Source organism: Natrix helvetica (genome assembly GCF_964273705.1).
Source record: "Natrix helvetica genome assembly, chromosome: Z".
Taxonomy (NCBI): domain Eukaryota; kingdom Metazoa; phylum Chordata; class Lepidosauria; order Squamata; family Natricidae; genus Natrix; species Natrix helvetica.
The window spans coordinates 56,579,118-56,602,268 of record NC_138554.1 but is presented as its reverse complement, the minus strand read 5'-3'; the positions used below and the strand labels follow the sequence as shown (position 1 = coordinate 56,602,268).

At 41.0% G+C, this 23,151-nt stretch overlaps 1 protein-coding gene across 2 annotated transcripts in view; it reads left to right on the top strand.

The window, feature by feature from the left end:
• KCNH6 (potassium voltage-gated channel subfamily H member 6) overlaps positions 1-23,151 on the top strand; it is a 120,998-nt gene that overhangs the window by 88,595 nt on the left and 9,252 nt on the right. For both annotated transcript variants that reach the window (XM_081970834.1, XM_081970835.1), the window contains exons 5-11: positions 2,626-3,051; positions 3,878-4,277; positions 10,330-10,529; positions 13,124-13,376; positions 15,999-16,192; positions 16,808-16,907; positions 21,519-21,785. In XM_081970834.1, the coding sequence (XP_081826960.1) occupies positions 2,626-3,051; positions 3,878-4,277; positions 10,330-10,529; positions 13,124-13,376; positions 15,999-16,192; positions 16,808-16,907; positions 21,519-21,785 (1,840 nt within the window). The remainder of the gene's footprint in view (positions 1-2,625; positions 3,052-3,877; positions 4,278-10,329; positions 10,530-13,123; positions 13,377-15,998; positions 16,193-16,807; positions 16,908-21,518; positions 21,786-23,151) is intronic.

The window sequence follows — 23,151 nt, the reverse complement described above, 5'->3', positions numbered from 1 at the left end:
ACCGAGGAGAGAAGACATAGTACTGAAGGATTCTCCAACATTACTACTAATATTCCCATCTCCCCTTCATATTTCTATAATATATTTCTGAGTGGAACTTAACGGGCATAAGTCATCAATTTGGACTTGCTGCTACATTTTATTAGAAACAGTCCCAGTGTGGCCCATTTAGGGGGAAATATTCCTTTTATGTGAGCAGTCTCACAGATCACCTTTGCTCTACTCTCTGCAGTTCCCTGAGTTTTTGTGTTGAGAGTGAGTGGTAATTCCATGACCTCATCTTCAGTGAGCAACAGGAGATGTATCTGCTGTTTGCTGTTTTGTCCTACACCCTTTGCCTGCTCAGAGGCAATCAGTCTGATGGTGCTGGAGCTGGCTACTTGTCATCTGTCAGCACTTCTGAGCTGGCTCTGGCACAGGCTGCTTGTCACTGGTCCTTTTCTCTGACTCTGAATTCACTATGATATTATGCAAAGATTTAGAGGCAAAAAGAAGAGGACAACTAGTAGCCAGGTGAAGAATGATGGGTACACTTAGAAACCCCACAGGACTAGGATGGAGAAAGATAATCATGGAGAAAATGTATTGATGGGATTACTGCAGGTTAACATAGATTTAATGACATTCCATCATCATCAATCTTCTTCTGCATAGGTGTTGATTTCAATGTCACAATAGGCCATGATGCAATTTCCGAGGCAGTACAAAATATCTGGGGGTGGGGAAAGTTACAGGAAGTGCCTGTAATCTCAGTTGGGGTTGTGGGTGACCTGATGGGTTTCCCACTCAGTGCTGCCTTGGTGGGCTGCATTGCGGTCCGGGGTTTGACTGCAATGATGAAGCTGGCAGAGGGCTAGCCACTCGAGTTGCTGGGATAGAGGCTTGATTCTGGGCGTGTGTGTGTGTGTCAAGGTCAGCTGGGTCAGGATCACCCAGGTCCGCTCAACCTGGCATGTCACTCCAGGCTCTCCAAGGTCAACCTGTCAAACCTCTCTAGCAGGCCCTCCAGGGTTTGACTGTGGACCACTTTCCAATATTTCCAGTCCATTCATGGATGGTGATTGACTCCTGTATCGAGGTCTCTGCCAGGTCTCTCACCAAACCCTGGACTGAGCTCCTGCTCCTGCAAGTTTTCCTCGACCTGGTAGAGATCCCATTCGGCACAGACTTTCAACTGAGTCATTTCGAAAATGATTTCGGCCACACGCTGTCTTTCCTCTGGCCAGCCACCTGTGAGAATGTCCTTGGTTCCAATGGAGGAAAACATCATTGTTTTGGCCACAAAACCCCATCTAAGTATTTTCCCCCTCCCACTGTTGTGTGGCAACCCTCAAGCCTCCAAGATGGCTTCAGCCCTTTCAAATGCAGATGGACCACTGAATCTTGTCCTGGTGGGTTTGATCTCCTATGTTGTGCCATGCGCTTAGAAATGGTTTTTTGTTTCACTAATGTAAAGATCTGCACATATATCACTGTATTGTATTGCATATATCCCATCACTCTCCATTTATATCTGGATGTTTTATCCTTGGGGTGGACAAGCTTCTAGTGTATTCTTGGGTTTAAAATGTACATGTAGATTGTTGTATTGGTTAAAAATTCTCCTGAGCTTTTCAGATATTCCTGGCACATATGGAATGACAATATTGCTACGTTTGTTGTTCTATTCTTTGTCTGTAATGGAGGAGCTCCTGCTGGATCTTTTTCTGGATTTGATGAAGGATTACCACAAGTTCTAAGTAATTGCTTGATGTGTTTTAGTTCTTATTCTTTTCCTTTTTTACTGATAGGCAAACTTTCAGCCTAGTAGTGTAGAGTTCTGATCGCTCCCATTTTGTGCTCCAGTGGGTGGTGTGAATCAAAATGTAAACTTATCCTTCCATTCCTCCACCATCCAGTCTCAACTGTCAGTACCTATCCTTCCATTCCCCCTCCCCCATCCCAACTAATGAAGCTTCATGGATAAGAAGCAAAATGTTTTGTTCTTTTTCCTCAAAAAAAAAAAAAAAAGCCCAGTTGCTTTTTGAAAGAGTAGCTTTGAGACAGTTATGACTGAGAATCTCCACTGACACTTTTCCTCTTGGCTTACCTTATAAATGGACTGCTTTAGAGATCTGTTCCATATTATTGATAGTATTTATTTCCTACAGGGCCCACCCAATGTCTTTTCTTCTGTGACTTCTTCTTCTGAGTCTGATTAAGATGCTATGGGTTTCCATATAAGTTGCCTCTTATCTTATCTAAAATGATTATTTATTATTTCATTTCATATTTTTAAATTAACGTTCTGTCCCTCAGAACCATGATTTTAAGAATGAAATAATACAATACTATAATATAATCCCCAAACCAATAAATACTCGTTTTTATGAATCTCAGGTTTTGTCTTACTATTAAAATGACATGAAGATATTTTTCTATTATTTTCTATTCTTCCTTAACCCCAAGCAAAGCATATAAATTGTATCTTTATACAAATATGTTATTTTTGGATAGAGTATTATATCTGTTTTATTTCAATGTCATTCACACACACACACACACACACACACACACACACACACACACTCACTCCTAGATATAGCTATCCTGAATTTGTATATTGTTGGTTTTTTCCCCTGATAGGTTCTATCACTGGGAGCAGATGTCCTCCCAGAGTACAAGTTGCAGGCACCACGCATCCATCGATGGACCATTCTGCACTATAGCCCCTTCAAAGCAGTATGGGACTGGCTTATCCTACTGCTGGTCATCTACACAGCTGTCTTCACTCCCTACTCAGCTGCTTTCTTGCTCAATGAAGACCAGGAGGAGAAGCAGATAGGCTGCAGCTATTCATGTGACCCCCTCTATATAATTGACCTCATTGTGGACATCATGTTTATAATTGACATTGTCATTAACTTCCGCACTACTTATGTCAACATGAATGATGAAGTAGTCAGCCACCCAGGAAATATTGCTGTCCATTATTTTAAAGGCTGGTTTCTCATTGATATGGTTGCTGCCATCCCCTTTGATTTACTCATCTTTCGCTCTGGATCTGATGAGGTGAGATATACATTATCTTACACACTGAGAATATATTTGACAGCATGTGATATTTGTCAGTTGTCAGGTGAATATATTGAATATGTCATGGATTTTTAGAGGGTTGAAGAAAACTTCTAGAGGTGTATGTACCAGAAATCATTTTGCTTATAGAACCTTTACTAACAATAGTTCTTTAAATTCCAGCTTGCATCACGTTGTGTTAATCATGTATTTTTTCTAAGCAACTCTAATCAGGCTATGTGGCATGTTCTGAACTTTTCAAACATCAGCTATTGATATAATGCCAATTACAGAACTGATAATGCCCCATTACTGAGATGACTCTGGATAAGATGATAAAGGTTTGTAGGTATTGTTGGGATTTCTGGATGTTTTAAATACTCTCATCTAGAAAGAAATCTACAGCTTATTTTGGGGCAGATATCATTTTTCTAGAGTTAAAAATCTTAGAAAATTCTGACCTTAAGGAATTGCTATTAGAGAATAATAGTAACATCTCATAAAATCACAGATGCATTAAAATGGGAAAAAAGTAAGACATATTTTGAAGACATATTTATACAATGCACTGTATTTTAAATGACATTATGTTGAGAGTATCTATCTGGAAAATATTTCCTCTTTAGGCTTTTTTCCTCTTTCTTAAAAAAAAAGAAAATAAAATAAAAATGCATTTGCAAGGCAAGTATGACATTTTCATGCATATTTTAGGTTGATTCAGCATGTGCCTATTAAAGATGGAAATAAGATCCAGAAGTCCTGCCACTAATTCATTGTTTGTTCTTTGCTTTCTGCACACTTTCTTTCTTTTTCCTCTCTCTAGACAACAACTCTGATAGGGCTTCTAAAGACTGCACGACTCTTACGCTTAGTGAGAGTGGCCCGCAAGTTGGACCGCTATTCAGAATATGGGGCCGCTGTACTCTTTCTGCTCATGTGCACATTTGCTCTCATTGCCCATTGGCTAGCCTGCATTTGGTATGCTATTGGCAATATGGAGCGGCCATATATGAAGCATAAGATTGGATGGCTGGACAACCTCGGTGACCAGATTGGCAGACCCTACAATAACAGTGACCTCTCGTCTGGCCCTTCCATCAAAGATAAATATGTGACTGCCCTCTACTTCACATTCAGTAGTCTTACCAGTGTGGGCTTTGGCAATGTCTCACCCAATACCAACTCTGAGAAGATTTTTTCCATCTGCGTCATGCTAATTGGCTGTAAGTGCTTCTGAACCTTCTCTGTAAATTTAATTGTATCTGCCTCTCAGCAATAGCAACATTTCATTTTTCTTTAAACATTTCTTCCAAACATTTCTGAGATTTCTTGGCATGAATCCAAAGTCTGCTCTTCCTTTGAGATACAGTGTTGGTGATATCCACTGAGGCAGATAGCTGAATCACCATAAATAGCTTGAAAGAATCAGCATAGGAAGAACCAGCTACATCTAGGCTGTTATCAGTTCTCAGCTTCTGCAAAGGGAGGTGGGAAAGAATCCACACAGTAGCATATAGTGATTATGAGCACAAAACAAAAGTTCAGCCCATATAGTTAGTACACAAATGCAGGTTAGAATCCACATTTATTCATGATCTCTGCATCAGGCATGTGGATTTTCCTATACACAGATTATTTTTTTTCAGTACATTCTATACCCGAGTTCACAACAGGACTAAACTGCCCATTGCGTATGCTGCTACACTTAACAGAAGTAGCACAAAATACCTCAGTTCATCTTTTCTACTTATAACAACATTCTTCTTTTTCTTCTCAGGTAATGTTGAGCTCTTGAATTTTTGTTTTGTTTTTAATGATAATGATGATGTGGTTATTTTTGTTGTTATAACTTTTTAGCAAGCTCAGGTCAATGTTTACCTGAGAATTCCCCCTTGACTTTGGCCTCAAGACCTTCCCCTTGGAATTACTATGGGAGTAAATTCCCTGTCATAGACAATCTCTGTGTAAGAATGTGTATCTGTGTGTGTGTCTAGCAGAGAACAATTGTGCAGTCTTCTGCACATATTGTCATACATTTTCCACATAATACATCACAACTGTCTTTGGAAACTAGTACCTGTATCAAGCCTATCAGGTATTTCTTATGCTGTCTGTCAAAACAGCCTCTCAAAATATTTATTATGCCTCCATTCTGAATGCTTCATTATCATATCATTGAAGGATGGCTCAGTATCATATCACTGATGGATGTGTTCTCCCCTTCATGTCTAGTAGTTGTATCTCCTGCCTAATCTAGACTAAAAGTGGTTCTGCTGTTGAGCTGACATTGAGCAAATATGTAACTGTCATCCATTCAAGATACATCAAACTTGGAAACCAAAGACATCTACACTAATAATACTTTTATTATAAAGTTTTAGTAAAAAATATTGCTACTCTGAATGTGCTTTCACCCTCCCTCTCTTTCTTTTCATAAAAACTTGGGAGATTCATGTCTGAGATGCTCTCTTGCATTTCATTTCTGCCCTAGATTCAGATTTCATTCATCTGACCCTTGTCTTGGTTCTGGCTCTTCCTCTTGTTTCTCAAGGTTCCTTCTGCTCATTACATTAATGGCCCTGAGATTCGAGAAATGAAGTATAAGTATTCCATCAGTCATGCTGTGGATTAGAAAAAACTATAAGAAATATTGACCAAAATGATGCATGGTCCTCAGTTTTCAGTCTCAAATCTCAGTCTCATATCTGAGTTATTCTAATTGGTTCTGCTAGGGATCTAAATCATCTTTTCAACTTTTGAGGACATTTGCCACTATCTGGAACATTGCTAAGACACTTGGCTTCATAGTTAAAGATTGGTTTCCAACAATTAGCAGACTCATCATGCAGTTCTATGCAGTCACATTCAATGTTATCTAAGTGGCTGCTTAGTATAAACAACTAAAAGATCTTGATTTTTGGTCTTCAGATTTACCCTCTTAGATTTTCTGGCAAGAACCAGTCTCTCATCCCTTCAATACCAGTTGTCAAAATCCTAGGATAACTATGGTCAATTAATTATTGTAGCTCAAGCCTTATAGCTAGCATCTCAAATCTTCCACTTTGGGACTGAGAATGTATTATATGCTCAATATCCAATACAAAAAAAAACTTAGCCAATCCAAGTAATTAACAAAACTTCCCTCTCAAGTACCCAAGGGACAAGGGAAGATACCTACATGGAAAATTAGTACTCTCATATTGCCATCTGAAGAAATATTTAAAAAATAGCTTATTCTTTTAGCTCATAACTCAAACACTGAATCCAACATAACAGTTCTTCTCCTGTTATTTTATTATACCAGAAGAGGACATCATTTTCTGAATGTTTGTGATTTTACTTGATCTTGAGCAGGGGTGAAATTCAGCAGGTTCTGACAGGCTCTGGACAACTGGTAGTGAAAATTTTGAGCAGTTCAGAGAACTGGCAAATACCACCTTTGGCTGGCTCCAGAGTGGAGTGGGAATGGAGATTTTGCAACATCCTTCCTCCAAGAATGGGAAGGGAATGGAGGCTTTTCAGTATCCTTCCCCTGCCATGCCCACCATCCACGCCCACAGAACTGGTAGTAAAAAAAATTGAATTTCACCACTGATCTTGAGGCATGCCTCACAGGCAGTGCTCAGCAACCAAAAAAATCTATCAAGTCCTCCAAAATCATGGATCCACCCAATTGTCTTTCATCCATACAAACATAAATGTGGGTGATCATGAAAGTTTGATGAGGAAGCTTGTAGACTAGAATAGTGACATCTAGGGCAGGATGAAAACCATGAAAACCATGAGACTATTTCTGCTTTTTATGATGCTTTCTCCTCTTCCTCATTTAAGCAAAATTATTAAATCATGGCTGTCTATGGAGATTCTCAGTCATCCACATCAGGTTATCCCAAAGTTACTTTTTCAGGAGGTAACTGGACTTCCTTGTTTTTTCTTTGAAGATGTTTTGCTTTATATCCAAGAAGCTTCTTCAGCTCTTACTAGATAATGGGGAATAGAAGGATTTATATTCCTTGCAGACAGCTGATCATTTGCATTACAGAGTTGTTGAGGCCCAGTACCCTGTGCCTGTCGTCAATACAGGGCAGAAAACATCCTGCAGCCAAGAAGGCTTTATACTACTCAGGTGGCCCTGAAGACACAGATAAACCTCCAAGTAGCCTCAACGACTCTCTAAAAAAATGCAAATGACCAGCTGTCTGCAAGGAATATAAATCATTCTATTCCCCACCATCCAGCCAGAGCTAAAAAAAGCTTTTTGAATGAGAAATGAAACATCTTCAAAGAAAAAACAAGGAAGTCCAGTTGCCTCCTGAAAAAGCACCTTTGGGACTAGGTCATGGCAGCACTAAATAAACAATTTGAACTATTTATAATGTTCAAAATGACCAAAATATTTGAGGATTTTCTTCATTATCAAGATAATAAAGTTACCATGGAGAATTTTAATTTTCAACCAAGCTCAGAGAGCACCAAGGACCCCAGAATGTTAACTGTCATGTAGTATATCCAATAAATAACTCAATTTCTCAATCTTATTTGCCTTGTCTGAGAATGATACTAAAAACTGGGAAATTATGAGTTTGATGAGTTTGAGTTCTGCCTTAGCCATGAAAGCCAGCTGGGTGACCTTGGGCCAGTCACTCTCAACCCAACTCATCTTATTTCCCATTATTATGGGGAAAATAGGAGGAGGAATGTATGTTGGATATGATCACTGCCTTGAGTTAGGGAGGGTACAAAATAAACAAGCAAATAAATATTTCCAGATCTTTTCAATATTATCCTCAATGTTCTATGAATATTAGACTCAGGCAATCCATCCTACTGCACATTTTATTTATTAAATAATTATTAATCAAATAAACACATGTTCATAGATAGCACAGGATTGATCATTTCACCTCCAGCGTCCAATGTCCTCAAATATATTTTGAGGTGGGGTAGTCAGTGCAAGATACATTTCTTTGTTTTTTGGACTGGAGTCTCTTTGGTCTCTTTTCACTGATTCTTCTACTAATGAAAGCCATTTAAGACTACATTGCTAATCCTATCCTTATTGTGCTACTGTAGAATAAAAGCATGAATAGCACCACTTTTCTCAGCCAAATCTGGAGCTAATGAAATTTAGTACTATAGATTGACTTTTCATCTCTCCTCAAAGATAGTCTGTCCTTGGTTTATTTTTTTAAGTTTCTTTTGGCAATTTCAGCAATGCCAGCAATACCAGAGTTAAAAATATGTTAACACTCATCAACATAGTGGAATTCAAAATCAGTATTTGTTGGTTTCTTCACCAATCTGAAAGCCTCTTATTATCCATATTGAACCCCTGGCTACTTTGAACTCTTGGCTACGTGCCAAAGTCAAAACATTTTATAAATAGTGTCCAATATCCTTTTATGAGCAAGAATATTTCTAACCCAAAAAAAAAGATAGTGTCACTTTTTAGTGCTGTCTGTAGATGCTGTCCCTGAAGTTTTAGAGAAAATATGATGCCAGTAATTTCTGTACTGTCTTGAGGGGGAAAGAAGAGATTTTTCTGATATATGAACACGAGTAAATGTATTTCAACCACGTATTTTGATTAAGTTTGATAAGGAAAGTCTTGCTGGAATTCTTCCTGCCTTGACAGAAGCTAATTTTCCCCCAGTGATTTACAGCATCTTCTAGACTCATCCAACTGTTATTGTGCTGATATAAGAGTAATGAAGAGGGGCTTTACATCACCTCAATAATAGCTGGATGACGCTGGAAGAAACTATATGTCATGAGGGAGGAAATAGTGTGAGGTATGCAATTAACTCCCATACATATTAATATATTGTAGTTCATATCAAATCCATTTGAAACCATTCAATCTGTCTCTCATACGCATACATTCACAAAGGTATATATACTAACGCATACTGTAACTACCTACAAATATAAGAGAGGGAGGGAGGGAAGGAGAGAGAGAGAGAGAGATTTCATTTGTTCCTACTGCAGTAGAGAAATAGAGGGGGACTGCTATACAAATAGACCTTTGTCAATATATTAAAACTGTCTGTACAACTGTGTTTATAGCTGTCTGGCCTTTCTGTCCGCTGCTGTATGCATACACAGTATTTATTTCTCTATTTCTTTTAATGCCTGCTCTGTCTAAGAAAATGCCAGTCCCTTGCTTCTCTATCTTTACAGAAGAGTCATATCCAAACCAAACAGCCAGATAATTAAGAGATCCTTAGATTGTTTATGTGTCTGCATTGCCATGTCCTGCTGCATTTTTTAATAACACTTAAGATGACCCCCATAGTTGCATATAACATTTGAGGAAATTAACAGAGCCTTGAGGCAATTGTTATAATGATAAAGCTGTGTTTACAGTAGTACTGCTGCTATAATAAAAGAGTCAGTCAAAAGGGGAGTTCTGCTCCCTCCAACTACCTAGCAGTTTGCCCTGCTAGACAAAGAACTATTACACTCAATAAGGGAACTCCTTTATTCCCATTTGGCTTTTAGTTTTCATGGTGTAATCACCATAAAAGAGTCAGGCCACGCAGCAACTGTTCAACCTGCAATGGGGGCTACTTACATGTGTGCGCCAGCCACAGCAACTTTCCTGCAATCACACGGTCATTTGCAACCTTCTTTGCTGACTTCTGACAAGCAAAGACATTGAGGAAGCTGGCAGGAGGTTGCAAATGGTGATGATGTAGTCATTTAATGATCCATAGTGATTTGCTTAATAACAGGAAGTGGAACTGTCAGAATTCCTGTCATTAAGCAATTGAGGCACATGGCATCATGTTTTAGATTTCATCACTTAGTGATGGCAATTTCAGTTGCCATTGTTAATGGAAGATTATCTGTAGTGAATTCTCCATCTAGAATAAACTGCCCAAAGTCATCTTACAGGGGAGATAGATGACAGAGAAAATAAACACACACACACACACACACACACACACACACACAAATAAATAAACAAGTAGTAAGATAAATTGCCCACTCAGTTTCAGAAAGGACATTTGTGTCCAACTGCAGTCAACTCAACTATAGAGAGGGTTTCTGCATTATTTTATTCTAGAATAATGGGGTAGAAGGACAAACAACACATACACAACTTCCATGACATCTCAATAATAAAATTTTGCTTTGTATCGGGACTCTGGTACTCATTCAGTGGGTGTTTTGTCAAATAATTGACATGTGCCTTTCAAAGGCACTGTGCAACTAGGCACGTTTTTTTCTGTACTGAACCTCTCAATATTGACAATTGTCCTCTTGTTTCAGCTCTCATGTATGCTAGCATTTTTGGCAATGTTTCTGCCATTATCCAGCGCTTGTACTCTGGCACAGCTCGCTACCATACCCAGATGTTAAGAGTAAAAGAGTTCATCCGTTTCCACCAAATCCCTAATCCTCTACGCCAACGCCTTGAAGAATATTTTCAACATGCCTGGTCTTACACCAATGGAATTGATATGAATGCGGTGAGTCAGAAAAACTTGAGTTTTAGATTTTTGGAGTATATGCATGTTGGCAAAAAATAATTTTGGAAACAACCTTGGGTTAGGGCTTAAATGAGTAATTTATATATTCCATTCCAGTTGAAGATCCTAACATTTGAGAAAACAATGACTGTAAGTTTCAGTATACTATTGAGATCAATCTAGACATAAATGTTGTAAGCCATTTCACAAGATACAACCATTAATAATATTTTTATGATTTAGAGTATGTCTGTCTTATTAATGAAATCTGGTTGCACTCAGAACATTTTAAATGGGGCTGCCCTTGAAGAATATCCAGAAGTTTCAGCTGGAACAGAATGCAGGGGTGTGTGGACAGCTGTGTGTGTCTTTAAAACACCACACGCTACAACTTTGTTATACAAGCTGCATTGCTTCCAGGTCCAATTCAGGACACGACTTTGATATTTAAAGGCTCCATGGGGCTGGTTAATTTTAGGGACCAATTCTTCCCATTATATCTGCCTATCCCATCAAGTCCATCAGAAAAAGGTATGTTGCAGTGCCCATCTGCCAAAGAATTATATCAGTGCCCATGAAATAGTCCTTTTCTGTCATGACATCTACTCTGTGGAAAATTAGCCCTTCTGAAGTGAGACTGGCCTCATCTCTGCTGACCTTATAGAAGGTCAAAAAATGTTTGTACCAATAGGCCTGGGATTTGCCAAGAAATGGTGATCCCATGAAGTGGCTTCATTATTTGTAATATCTCCTAGTCAGTGACATGCGGTGAGGTTTATGGCTGGTGAGGCTGGTGGCGTCATCAAACCACTTGGTTGCTCCGATCGCACGGGCACAGCCCGACCGGAGAAGTTTCTCTTCTGAGAAATGTCTTCTCAGTGGAGCTCCTGAAAGGGACAGGCAGGCTGCCACAGCTCCACTGAGAAGACATTTCTGAGAAGAGAAACTTCTCCTTTCTCCTCCCCCCCCCCCACTCCCTTCTAGTACTGATGATGTTACCTAGGCATTTTTTGCATCGGGCGAGCCCGGGATCCTTGCAAGGGGAATGGGACCACGTGTGCAGGAGGCTCCTCAGCGCCAGCCTCAGATCAGCATGAGCCGTGGTCCCCTTCCCCTGCACATGTGGTCCCATTCCCTCCTTCCTGAGGCAACATGAAGGGGACTGCAGCTGCGCTGATCTGAGGCTGACGCTGAGGAGCCTCCTGCACCCGTGGTCCCATTCTCCTTGCAAGGATCCCGGGCTCGCCCGATGCAAAAAATGGCAAGATCGGCGCACTTGGGGCTGCTGCTGCGATGTCCAGGGTGGCTAAACCAAGCCGTGCACCTCTCCCAGCCACTTTCGCAGCTTCCCGGAGTACTTTTTATTTTCATGATGAGAGCAGTGAGGCTCTGCCTCCCCTGCCTCCCCTGACTGCACATCACTGCTCCTAGTCTTTTAATAATTATTTTAATTTTTGTACTTAGTGAATGTTTTTAAATACATTAATGGTTTTATTATATGTCACCCAGAGTCATATTTTGTGAGATGGGCAGCCATTTCAATATTATACATCAACAAATATATAAATACAATTTCTTTATCTGGTTTGCATTATTACATGGATGATATTGAAGGAAAATAATTTAATTTACAGTGACAGTTCATGAGGGAGAAACACCTAACAAATTAGAATGTACATGTTCATCGAAGAATAGCAGCAGACTAATCCTCTATTTTCCTCATCATCTCATGGGTACATGTGAACTGGAAATTAACCTCTTTTAGTGCCACTATGCTTGTTGCTACCCCATTCCAACAATAGCAGTAGCACTTAGACTTATATACAATTTCATAGGGCTTTACGGTACTCTCTAAGTGGGTTACAGAATCAGCATACTGCCCCCAACAATCTTGGTCCTCATTTTACTGACCTCAGAAGTCACGTTTGAGCCAGTCAGGATCGAACTCCTGGCTGTGGGAAGAGTTAGTCTGCAATACTGCATTATAACCATTGTGCCAACACAGCACAATGAGGTGGCGATTATGGCAGTTATGATTCTAAGGTGGACCCTTTTTCTCGATTCTGAGCAACAGGCTCCCAAACCATATTAATTTAGCTTTTTCTTTTCATAGCTGACTTCTGAGCAAAAACCTGACAGAGCAGTCTTTAAATGAACTTATGGTTGTTTTAGTTAGATTGTAGGAAAAAAAGAGATTGATAGCAATGTTCAAGCAACATTAAAATTGTTTTTTTATCACTGGGTATGAGGTCTAGATAGATAGATAACTTATATATAAATCCTAGATAACTCCAGTATTGACAAAAGTTATTATCTGGAATGAAACAAAGTGAAAATTGTTAACAGTTGAGCATTCCACCTTAGAAGCTTAGTTTCTAGAAGTGATAACTGAATCTGGAAATATTTTAAGAACTTATGAATTGTCTGATACTTCAAGTTCAACTTTATTTATAGATGGCCTTTTTCTAGTTTATTTCTCTCAATCAATATAACCAACACATCCTAAATGTAATACTATATAGAATATGGGTTTGAGATACAAGACGATTCACAGAATTCATTTGCTTATCTATGCTTGTTTTCATTTCACTCAGGTGCTGAAAGGATTTCCTGATTGTCTACAGGCTGATATCAGTCTCCACCTCAATCGCACCCTTCTCCAAAATTGCAAGGCCTTCGAAGGAGCTAGCAAAGGCTGCTTACGTGCCTTGGCAATGAAGTTCAGGACAACACATGCCCCTCCTGGTGATACCCTGGTGCATTATGGAGATGTCCTTACCACTCTTTATTTTATCTCACGTGGCTCCATTGAGATCCTCAGGGAGGATATAGTAGTGGCCATTCTAGGTGAAAATTTTTCCAGGATGGGGGATAGTTTTAGAAAATGGGGAGGGGGAGGGGGAGGGGGATTCATTTCAACCCACTGGTTCCTTTGCAGCATGTAGAGGTTGATCATCAGGCCATTGAGGAACTATCAAATTGTAAATTCTGTCCCTCCATTTTTCCTTAAGGGAGAGGGCACTACAGTTCCAGCAACTTATTGAAGCTGAAAAAGGCAACTTCTTTATCCTATCTACATCTGGCAAGAACATACAACTTTTGCTGTATATGGATTCTCCTTCTTAACCTGTAGCCATCCATATACTCTGTGTGTGTGTGTGTGTGTGTGTGTGTGTGTGTGTGTGTGTCAGAGGTGGGTTCCTACTGGTTCAGACTGGTTTGGCTGAACCGGTAGTGGTTTGCCAGCCACTGGAACTGGCAGCAACCCAGGCCTGCCATGCCTCCAAACCGGTTCCCCGTACGGCGCAACATGTTGTTGTTTTTTTCATTTTTAAATGTTCTGCACACGCGCAGACCCATTTATGGGCAAAATTGCACACACACTGAGCAAGCAGTAATGCGGGCAGCAACCCACCCCGGTGTATAGCTATAGATATAGATACTGTATATACATATAGATTATAGATATAGACATATAAGTAAATCTTACAGATACATTCAAAATATGAAAGAAAAGAATTGATATATCATCTATTCATTTGGTAAAAGGATAACAAGAAATGGCAGCAATGCTCGTTATTATTTTGGTTTAATCTTCTCTAGTGGCAATGTGCTTCATTAAGCAATTGTAAAAGATAATTTTTGCAAATTGCAAAAAACAAAGGGGCAGGATTGAATGCTGAGATTGATAGAAACATATATTAACTTTGATTGAGTTTGAATCTTCAAAGCAAATGAATTACACTCTAGAATATCAAAGGAACTAGCAGAGGTCTGGCTGCATCATTAATAGTTACTGAGAAATCTTGAAGAAGTATCAGTTGATGGAGAGTAAATTTTATCCTTACCTTCAGAAAGAGAGAAAAGGAAGATGGGGAAACCACAAACCAAACAGTCTGACATGATTATCCCAACGTTTCTAGGGCAGATAATACAAAGATTGATCTGTAAGAAGCTGTAAACAATGTACAAGTAGTTCCCATTTAGTGACTGCCTTGTTTAGCAGCAAGTTAAAGTTATTTGTTGCTAAAAATGACCAATGCTTACATTTATGACCTTTGCAGATCTATAAAACCATGGAAAACTGAAATAAGCTTATAAATATAGTCGTTATTATTTCTTTTAATAACTGAGTTGCTGGTCCCAATTGTGGTAACTAAACAAGGTCTTCCTGTAGTCATTACCTAGCACCATTATTTAGTCAATAGCTAATTTGGTATAGTGGTTAAAAGCAGCAGCTAAAATTTGGAGGACTATGAGCTCAAGTGCTACCTTAGGTATCAAGCTAACACAGTGATCCTAGACCAGTTACTTAGCCCTTCCAAACAAAACCCTTTAAAATACTATCAATAAAACTGCAGGGACTTGTCCTGACAATCACCATGACCTTGACTTGAACATACACAAAAAAGAGAAAGAGACCAATCATTATTGAATTTGTCAATAAAGTCTTTTCAGACTGACCTTATTGCAATTCATTTTTTGTTTGGTAATTTGCTTAATATATTCTGAATATGCTATAGCTATAATATTCTGATTTCAACAAAAATAGTCTGATAGTCATTTTAAGGATAAAATTACAATTCAGGAAAGGAATGAAAGAAAATAAGATGGGCTAAGTTATTATTTCAAATTGGCTGGATTGGAATAAAAACTACAAACAGCAACTTGGAGCCATTGTTTTGCAAGCAGAATTTTTAAAAGGTTATTTAAGGCAAGGGCGTCAAACTGGATTTCTTTGAGGGTCGGATCAGCATTGTAGTTCTCCTGTCTTAGCTGTGGGGGCAGCAGGGAGAAGGGGGGGAGACAGGACGGACGCTTCCTACAGCACTTTACCGGCCAAAACGGGGCAGATTCTAATATTGTGGGGGGCATCCCAGCAGTTTGACATTTGAACCATTCACTCATCATAGGGGTATGCTACACAGACAATTGCCACAGGTACTTAAATTTGGATTTCTACATTGAGCAAGGGAGTTGGAAACAGCAATTTAAATAAGTGCTTCCTTATCTTTAATAAGTAGGCTATGGGATACCTGAGAAACAAGTACTTTATATTTCTTATATTTATTTTTAAAAATACTTATCAGAGGTTGGTTGCTCCCAATTTGGCCCGGATCGGGCGAACTAATAGTGGTGGCGGCGGCAGGAGGCTCCGTCCACCCACCCAGACGCTTCTGCGCATGCACAGAAGTGTTGTGAGTAAGCGAACCAGTAGTAAAAAAAAATGGAAACCCACTACTGATACTAATGAATAGTTCTAATATGAATGGATTATAATCCTAATCTGAGCTGCAAATGTAAAAAAGTCTCCATTTGTATTTGTACAATTTCCTGTAATATTTCCACTGTAATGTGTCAGTAGGTATCAAGGACCAGCCAAAAGAGTGACTGAACAATTGTTCTAGCAATTGCAAAATAGCAACAGCAAAATTACTATATTTTAATAGGAGTTCATGTGTTGTTTAGGAAAAAATGACATCTTTGGAGAGCCTATCAGTCTGTATGCGAGACCTGGAAAATCCAATGCAGATGTGCGAGCCTTGACTTATTGTGACTTGCATAAGATTCACCGGGAAGATCTCCTGAAAGTTTTGGATATGTATCCATCCTTTTCAGATAACTTTTGGAGCAATTTGGAGATAACGTTCAACTTGAGAGATGTGAGTATCTAATATGGGAACATGGAAAAGATTAGAGAGAAGCATTTTTAAAAGTTTAACCAAGATCATACCCATATTAACTCCTTGTATCTAAATTGACCTGAGAAAGGAGTTTATATTAGAAGAATTAAGTATAGTTTGTCTTTTTCTGGCATGAAAGTAGGTCACATTAACTTAACTAGCAGACCTTTGGATACATAAATAATTTATATGATGTTCTACAGTCTTACTCAACTATTCAAAATCCAAGCAATTTTATGCATTTATGCCAATGGTGGGATTCAACTAGTTTGCACCTATTTGGGAGAACGGTTGTTAACTTTCTAAGCAGTTCAGAGAACCAGTTGTTGGAAGAAATCTCATTTCGCTTATCACGCTTACCCAGCTGCTCATTAGGGCAGAGAAGTGGTTTTTAAATTATTTGAATCCCACCACTGATTTATGCATAATGTTGGGAACAATTTACTTTTATGTTCTTTCTAAAACATGCATATCTAAATATTTCTGACCTATTTGACTACTATTAGGATAATTATAAGGAGTTTGGATTGTTCCAGCTGCTCAGAACTACTTTTTCCACCATATTTTACACTTTGCCCTGTTTCTTTCCTTCAGGCAGACAGTATTCCTCGTTCTTTCATCAGTGAAGACTACACATGCAACTATCATCAAACACGTCATCATAAACATTCCCCCTGCCAAGCTAACAAAATTGGTGAGTTAGCATCTTGGAAATTGTACTAAATTCTGGCATTATGATTAGGAGGAAAGTAGGAAGTGCACTACTGCCACCTTGTGATTATTTCTAAAATAGTCTTTTTCAATCTGGGCCCTCTGAATGTGCTGAATTGAACATCCTCCAGTGCGCTGCTTGGAAAGTCCAAGGAAGGGTTAACACAGCCTATCTGCCCAAGGACTGAGTTGATTTTTCCCCTGGTCACGCCTCCTTTGCCTCCTTAGTTCAGTTTCAAAAACTCAGTCCGCCCGATAGGACTAGTTTTGGGGAGCTCTCAGTCATTGGATAGATAGACTGGGCTCTCCAGAAATATCTTAGTAGTAACAATTAGTTTAGAAATTATTAGGATTTTTCCCTTTTTGTTTTAGTTATTTGAATTTTGCTTGTAAGTATTTCGAATTGGTTACAGTCTTCTGAGGCGACGATCGGGTTCCTCCTGCTGTATTTAGCTTGCAGCAGGCGGGATCAGTGAGACCACTGGTCCAGCATCTGCTGGTGAGCGTGGAAATGGCGACGGCTTTCTGCGTGTCTCTGGCCGCTCCAGAGGAAGGAATTAAGGAGATCCTTTCTCTAGCGGCGTCTCTGTGCGATCGGGAGGGCGTGCCGGCCATTTTGAAAGCGACGCGTTGGAGCGCTTTCTAACGGCCACCAATTGGGAGCCAGCTGCATCACAGGCCGCTCTGTAAGCGCGCAAAAACCACTTCGGCCATTTTTTTCGACCAACTTTGCCGCCGACAGCAGCAGACTCTCGCGCCTCTCTGCCTCTTTGCAGATCGCCGCCAAGGGTTGCGAGGGCCTGTCCGGAGTGCCGGCAAGTCCAATCTTCCCTCTCAGCAACCCCCACCCGGGGGGGCGGGCAGCAGGGAGTGTCCTGGTGCCTGTATCCAGCCTCCAGTCTCAGTTTGATCTGCGGATGCTTTGGAGCCGTCAGGCCAGTATCCAGTGCCCTTCCTGCAGCTGCTTCTTCCTCTACCCGGACCAACACCTCTGACTATGGCAGATGAAGGTTTGGAGCAACGGGAGGAGCTGGCAGGACCATCTGCAAAGCACAGCAGGCCAGATCCCTCGGGCCAAGGGAGAAAAGGAAATAAGGGCACAGGGGGAAGGCTTCCCATAGCTCTTCTGGGAGCAGGGGCCCCAAATACCATGGGGACAAGGGGCAGGAAACTCCTAAAGAGAGGCCTGTGAAGCCCCAGGCCCCTCTCCCTCCTCTGACCTGCGAGGCTGGGCCGAAATCTCCTCTACCCAGACATGAGAGAGAGGAGTCTCTCTAATCAAGGGGATCAATCCCCTTCCTTCTGTGATAGAGATTCTTTGTCAGGTTCCCCGGCAGCCTCTCTGGGTTACCCAGACTCTCCTAGCTCTTCAGTAAGAGAGGAGTTGGAACCATTCCAGAGTTGCTTCCACACGGAGGACTCCAGAGGTCCCGTTAGGAGTGAGAGAGGGCATCCCTCTGCCAGGCCCAGGCCTGTAGAGGATGAAGGCCCAGCTCTGTCTGCTGAGATGAGGGAGGTCATTGCTCAGGCTATCTCCCAGGAAGTGGTTGAGGCCATGCGACAAAAGGAAGGTATGGGTAGCAAGGCCTCTAAGGCTTCTCGCACCCCTGTAGAGGTTAGGAGCCGCAACCTCGATTCCCCGGGCACCTCTGTTACCACGGAGGTGTCTGCGTGGGAAGAGGAGGCTGCTGATGAGTTTGAGCTTTCGGAGGATGAGGACATGCCTCCCGATAAGCCAGCATTCACCGGCCTGTTCAAGCCCTCCTTGTTTAAGGCTATCTTGCACAAGGCCAGGGCTTCAATGGAGCTCGGGACTAAACCTAAGGATAAGGTCATTCCCTCTACTTCTCATAATCTTAAGGTGGGGCTGTTTAGTGAAACTACCCCAGACACGGAGCTCATACCGGTCCCTGACTTGTTCATGGACATGGCACCAATGGGCGCAACCGGGTACCTTGGCCAACCCCAATGGTACGGGCAAGACCTTATATCCTCTGGAACCGAAATTAGAGGATGTGCTTAAGATGCCCGAGGTGGAGGCTCCGGTGGTGTGGTTGACCTCCAACTCGACTCTCCCAGCTGATCTATTAGAGGGCTTAAAGGCAGAGGATAAGCGGTCTGAAAAGGCCTGTCACAAAATGCATCAGGCGGCCACCTGGGCGATTAAGGCATCCACCTCCGCCTCATTTTTTACGAGGGCCTCCCTGCTATGGCTGCGCCAGCTGAGATCTCAGCCTCCTTCAGAGGCGTCTCATTGGCGACACGATCTTAACAACATCATTACAGCTGTAGAATACACAGCGGATGCCTCCCTGAATGCAGCAAAGTTTGCATCTATCCGTGGAGCGGCCGTGGAGAATCCCCCAGGAGAAGCTGGCCCTGATCCAGGTGGCCATCAGTCATCCAGAGCCCCAGTGGCTCCAGGTAGCCATCTGGCGCTTGAGGGGCAGCTCCTGAGGAAGCCACGCCTCTCGGACAATGTCATCCAGACCATCCAGGCTTCCAGACGACTAGCCACGACTCGCATATATGAGGCGACCTGATCTGCATTTTCTGCTTGGTGCAAGCAATGTGACATTGTAGATGTTGAAGCGTCCATACCACAATTGCTGGGCTTCTTCCAGGAGGGATTGGACAAAGGTCTAGCATCCGCTACGCTCCGGCGTCAGGTTGCTGCCTTGTCCACCATTCTGGCCAGAAACCATCATCAGTCCTTAAGTCATCACCCCCAGGTCAAGATTTTCCTGAAGGAGGTGCCAACCTATGACTCAGACGGTGCATAGGTACCCGTCCTGGAACTTGCTGTTCATTCTGCAGGCATTGACTACTGCACCGTTTGAGCCGCTGAGAACGGTTTCTCTATGCCACTTGACGCTTAAGACCACCTTTCTAATAGCGATCACATCGGCTAGAAGGGTGTCAGAGATTGCGGCCTTCTCGGTCAGGGAAGAGTTGTGCATCATCCACCCAGACAGGGTCATCTTGCACCTTGACCCTACCTTCCTGCCGAAGGTGAATTCTCATTTCCACAGATCCCAGGAAGTGATACTTCCGAACTTCTGTCCCAAGCCTCAGCACCCCAAAGAGCGCATTTGGCATAAGCTGGACGTGCGGCGAGCTGTTCGTCTCTACTTGAAACGGACTAAGGATCTCAGACACTCAGAATCCTTCTTTGTGTCGTTTCAACTAGGGTCGTTGGGTCATAAGGTCTCTTCATCGACCATTGGGTGCTGGCTCCAGGCTTGCATTAAGATGGCCTACGAGCACCAGGGGAAAGGCCGTTCCGGCTCGGGTGACGGCCCACTCCACAAGAAGTGCTGCCACGACTGCGGCTTGGGCGTCTATCATTGACATTTGCAGGGCGGCTATGTGGGCTTCTCCCACAGCTTTCATTAAAAACTACAAGATTGATACCTTTGCCCCCGCCGAAGCCTCCTTTGGAAGAAGAGTTTTGCAGAGAGTTATAGAGGATCTGGACAGCAGTGGCACTTCCCGTCCTGGGATACAATAGCTTGGGTATGTCCCTTCCTTGGACTCTCCAAGCAGCACATTGGAGAATGACCGTTGGCTTACCTGAACGGTTGTTCTCGGGGCGCTGTGGGAGAGTCCAAGACCCACCCAGAGTTGATGAAAGGACCAAGACTGTTCCGGGCACTTGGGGGCCTATGGGCGTCCTTCAACGGACATGACTTCGTTTTTAAAACTGAACTAAGGAGGCAAAGGAGGTGTGACCAGGGGAAAAATCAACTCAGTCCTTGGGCAGATAGGCTGTGTTAACCCTTCCTTGGACTCTCCCGCAGCACCCCGAGAATGTATAGAGTATTTCTGCATAGGGATTAATAATAGGAAAATATGTTGTCCAAATATATTAATATATTGCATTTATCAACAATTAAATGGAAGAATTCCTTTATTTTTTCTTGTAGTCTTAAATGCCTTATTAAATAACCTCCAAATAATGCATCAGATATGATGATAATGAATGAGATAAATCATGTCTTACAGGTAGAGACCTTATAATTTGCATAAAAATGAATTAAAAGCCAAAGCCTAGCATGCTTTTCTTTTTTAATCCAGAGCATAACTAAGAGGCACACTAGAAAGCTATTTTTACATTCCAAATTCCACTTGATAAATTATAGGTGATAAATCTGGGTGAATGACTGAAGTGACTGATTTGTCTTCATATACTTACAGTACAAAGCCTGATTTTCCAGGTATTATTGTAGTACAGTTCCTTTGCCCAGGGACTGCATTAGCTGGGAGATGATAGGAAATGACTGTTGGCTTATCTGAACGGTCGTTCTCTGCTTATAGTTGGCTTAAAGAAGCTAGAAAGACTATATTATTCCAGTTGCTATTAAATTAACCTGCACAAAATATATGATTTTTGCTGATCGATATATTGAATGTGAAACAATAGTTAACATATTTTATATTTTTCATCATCATGCAGGATATTAAAATATCGAGATGTTTTTATGGCCTAACTATGGCCATGGTATTTGTAAAAGTTTGAGAGATTCTATCAGTATTTAATCATTTAATTCTCAGACTATGTGAGGCTTTTCTGCATTCTTTATACTTACTACAGATTCAGATAGCATGGATGCAGGCAACTCAGACTTGGAGCAATGTCATGGATACTCTGAATTTACACCAGTGCAGCATCCTGACATGCACAGCACCACAACATCCTGCTCCCAAATGAGTGAAGAAGAAGCCAAGATGCCCAATCCCATCAAGGATGATCCTTTCACAGATACTGAAAACAATGATTTTGTCCCAACTGTGGTAAACCTGGTCACTGACGGCACCAAGGCCAGTCAACTGGTAACTGAAGAAAACCTACCCTACGCAGGTATGGGTAACTATTGCTCATGTAGGGGTAGAAATGAAATAATCTGTTTGACTAGAGGTTTATGATTAACTAGTACGGCTGGTTCAAGAATCTTATTTTTATAAAGATGTTAATTTTGAGAATAGAGAAGAATTAGTGTAGTACATTAACACAGTTGTTTGCCTCATGAATATTACATTCCATAAAATTTTAGGAAGCGAGTAGTTTGATTCCTGGAGAAGAATTAGTGTGACTAAAATTTCACTTATGCACTAAAAATCATAGAGACTTTAACTTATTCTTGTGTAAATATGTGGGGAGCAGAGGGAGAGAGACCCACTAAATAAGGAGGTTTCAAAGTTTTTCAGGGTGCAGAACCAATTTGCCTTTAAAAAAACAAACAAATTCTAACACCCTTAATCAAAAAGGGTGGGGCTTCTGAATATCAGCTGACAAGTGCTATACCTTAGTGTCTAAAGGGGACTCTGCAGGGGATTAAACCCTTTTTTTTCTTTAGTTCCTTGCTGTCAAATCTTTGAAGGTAAGCTAGGACAGGAGGAAGATTTCATAAGAACAACACGTCATCCACTGACATATTCTAGGATGCAATAACAATTTTGAAAATCAACCGAAGTTTTTCTCTATCCCTACACTAAACAGAATCAAGGTGGACTGATTTTGAATGTTTTCCCTTTTCCTAGGACTGACTTGTCTTTTATTTTCTCTTAACAGCTATTGCAGACTTTTATCAAGGTTATCAACCTGCTTCGTCTACACCTGTGGAAATTTTTCCCCCTTCCTCCCATAGTTCCACATGGAACTATGTTTTTTTTTAAAAAGCACACCTTCTATTCCAGGAATTAAGACTTAGCCTCTAGCAGAGAGGATTCTTTCTCCCCAAATTCCTCATTGAGAAGATTCCCCCCCCCCCCCCCCCACTCTTAATCTCATGGAATCTATTTAACTCTTATAGTTCTGTTAAATCCAGTTTGGAAACCTCCACAGTAGATGCACTTAAGATTTCCAAACATCCAGCAAAAGAAGGGAATGTCCTCCTTATCCTCTGTCTGGCAAGCATAGCCTTAAAATCAAGCATTGTCTGGCTTTTCAATATCTAACAAGCTTTCTTTCCTGAGTAGCATTTTTCTACAACATCACATTTCTCTAATAACTACTAATTTACCCTAATAAGTGCTAACATAATAAGTGTTAACAAGTTCAACTCTTTGATCTAAAATTAATCCTTTGTATTAGTATAATTTATTGTAGGAGCAGTATACTTAGTTGATTTTACCATATCAAAACCATGATAATCACCATAGTAAAATACAACAAAATGAGATAAGGTAAGATACAGCAAAATGTGATAAAATAGGGTATGGTGAGA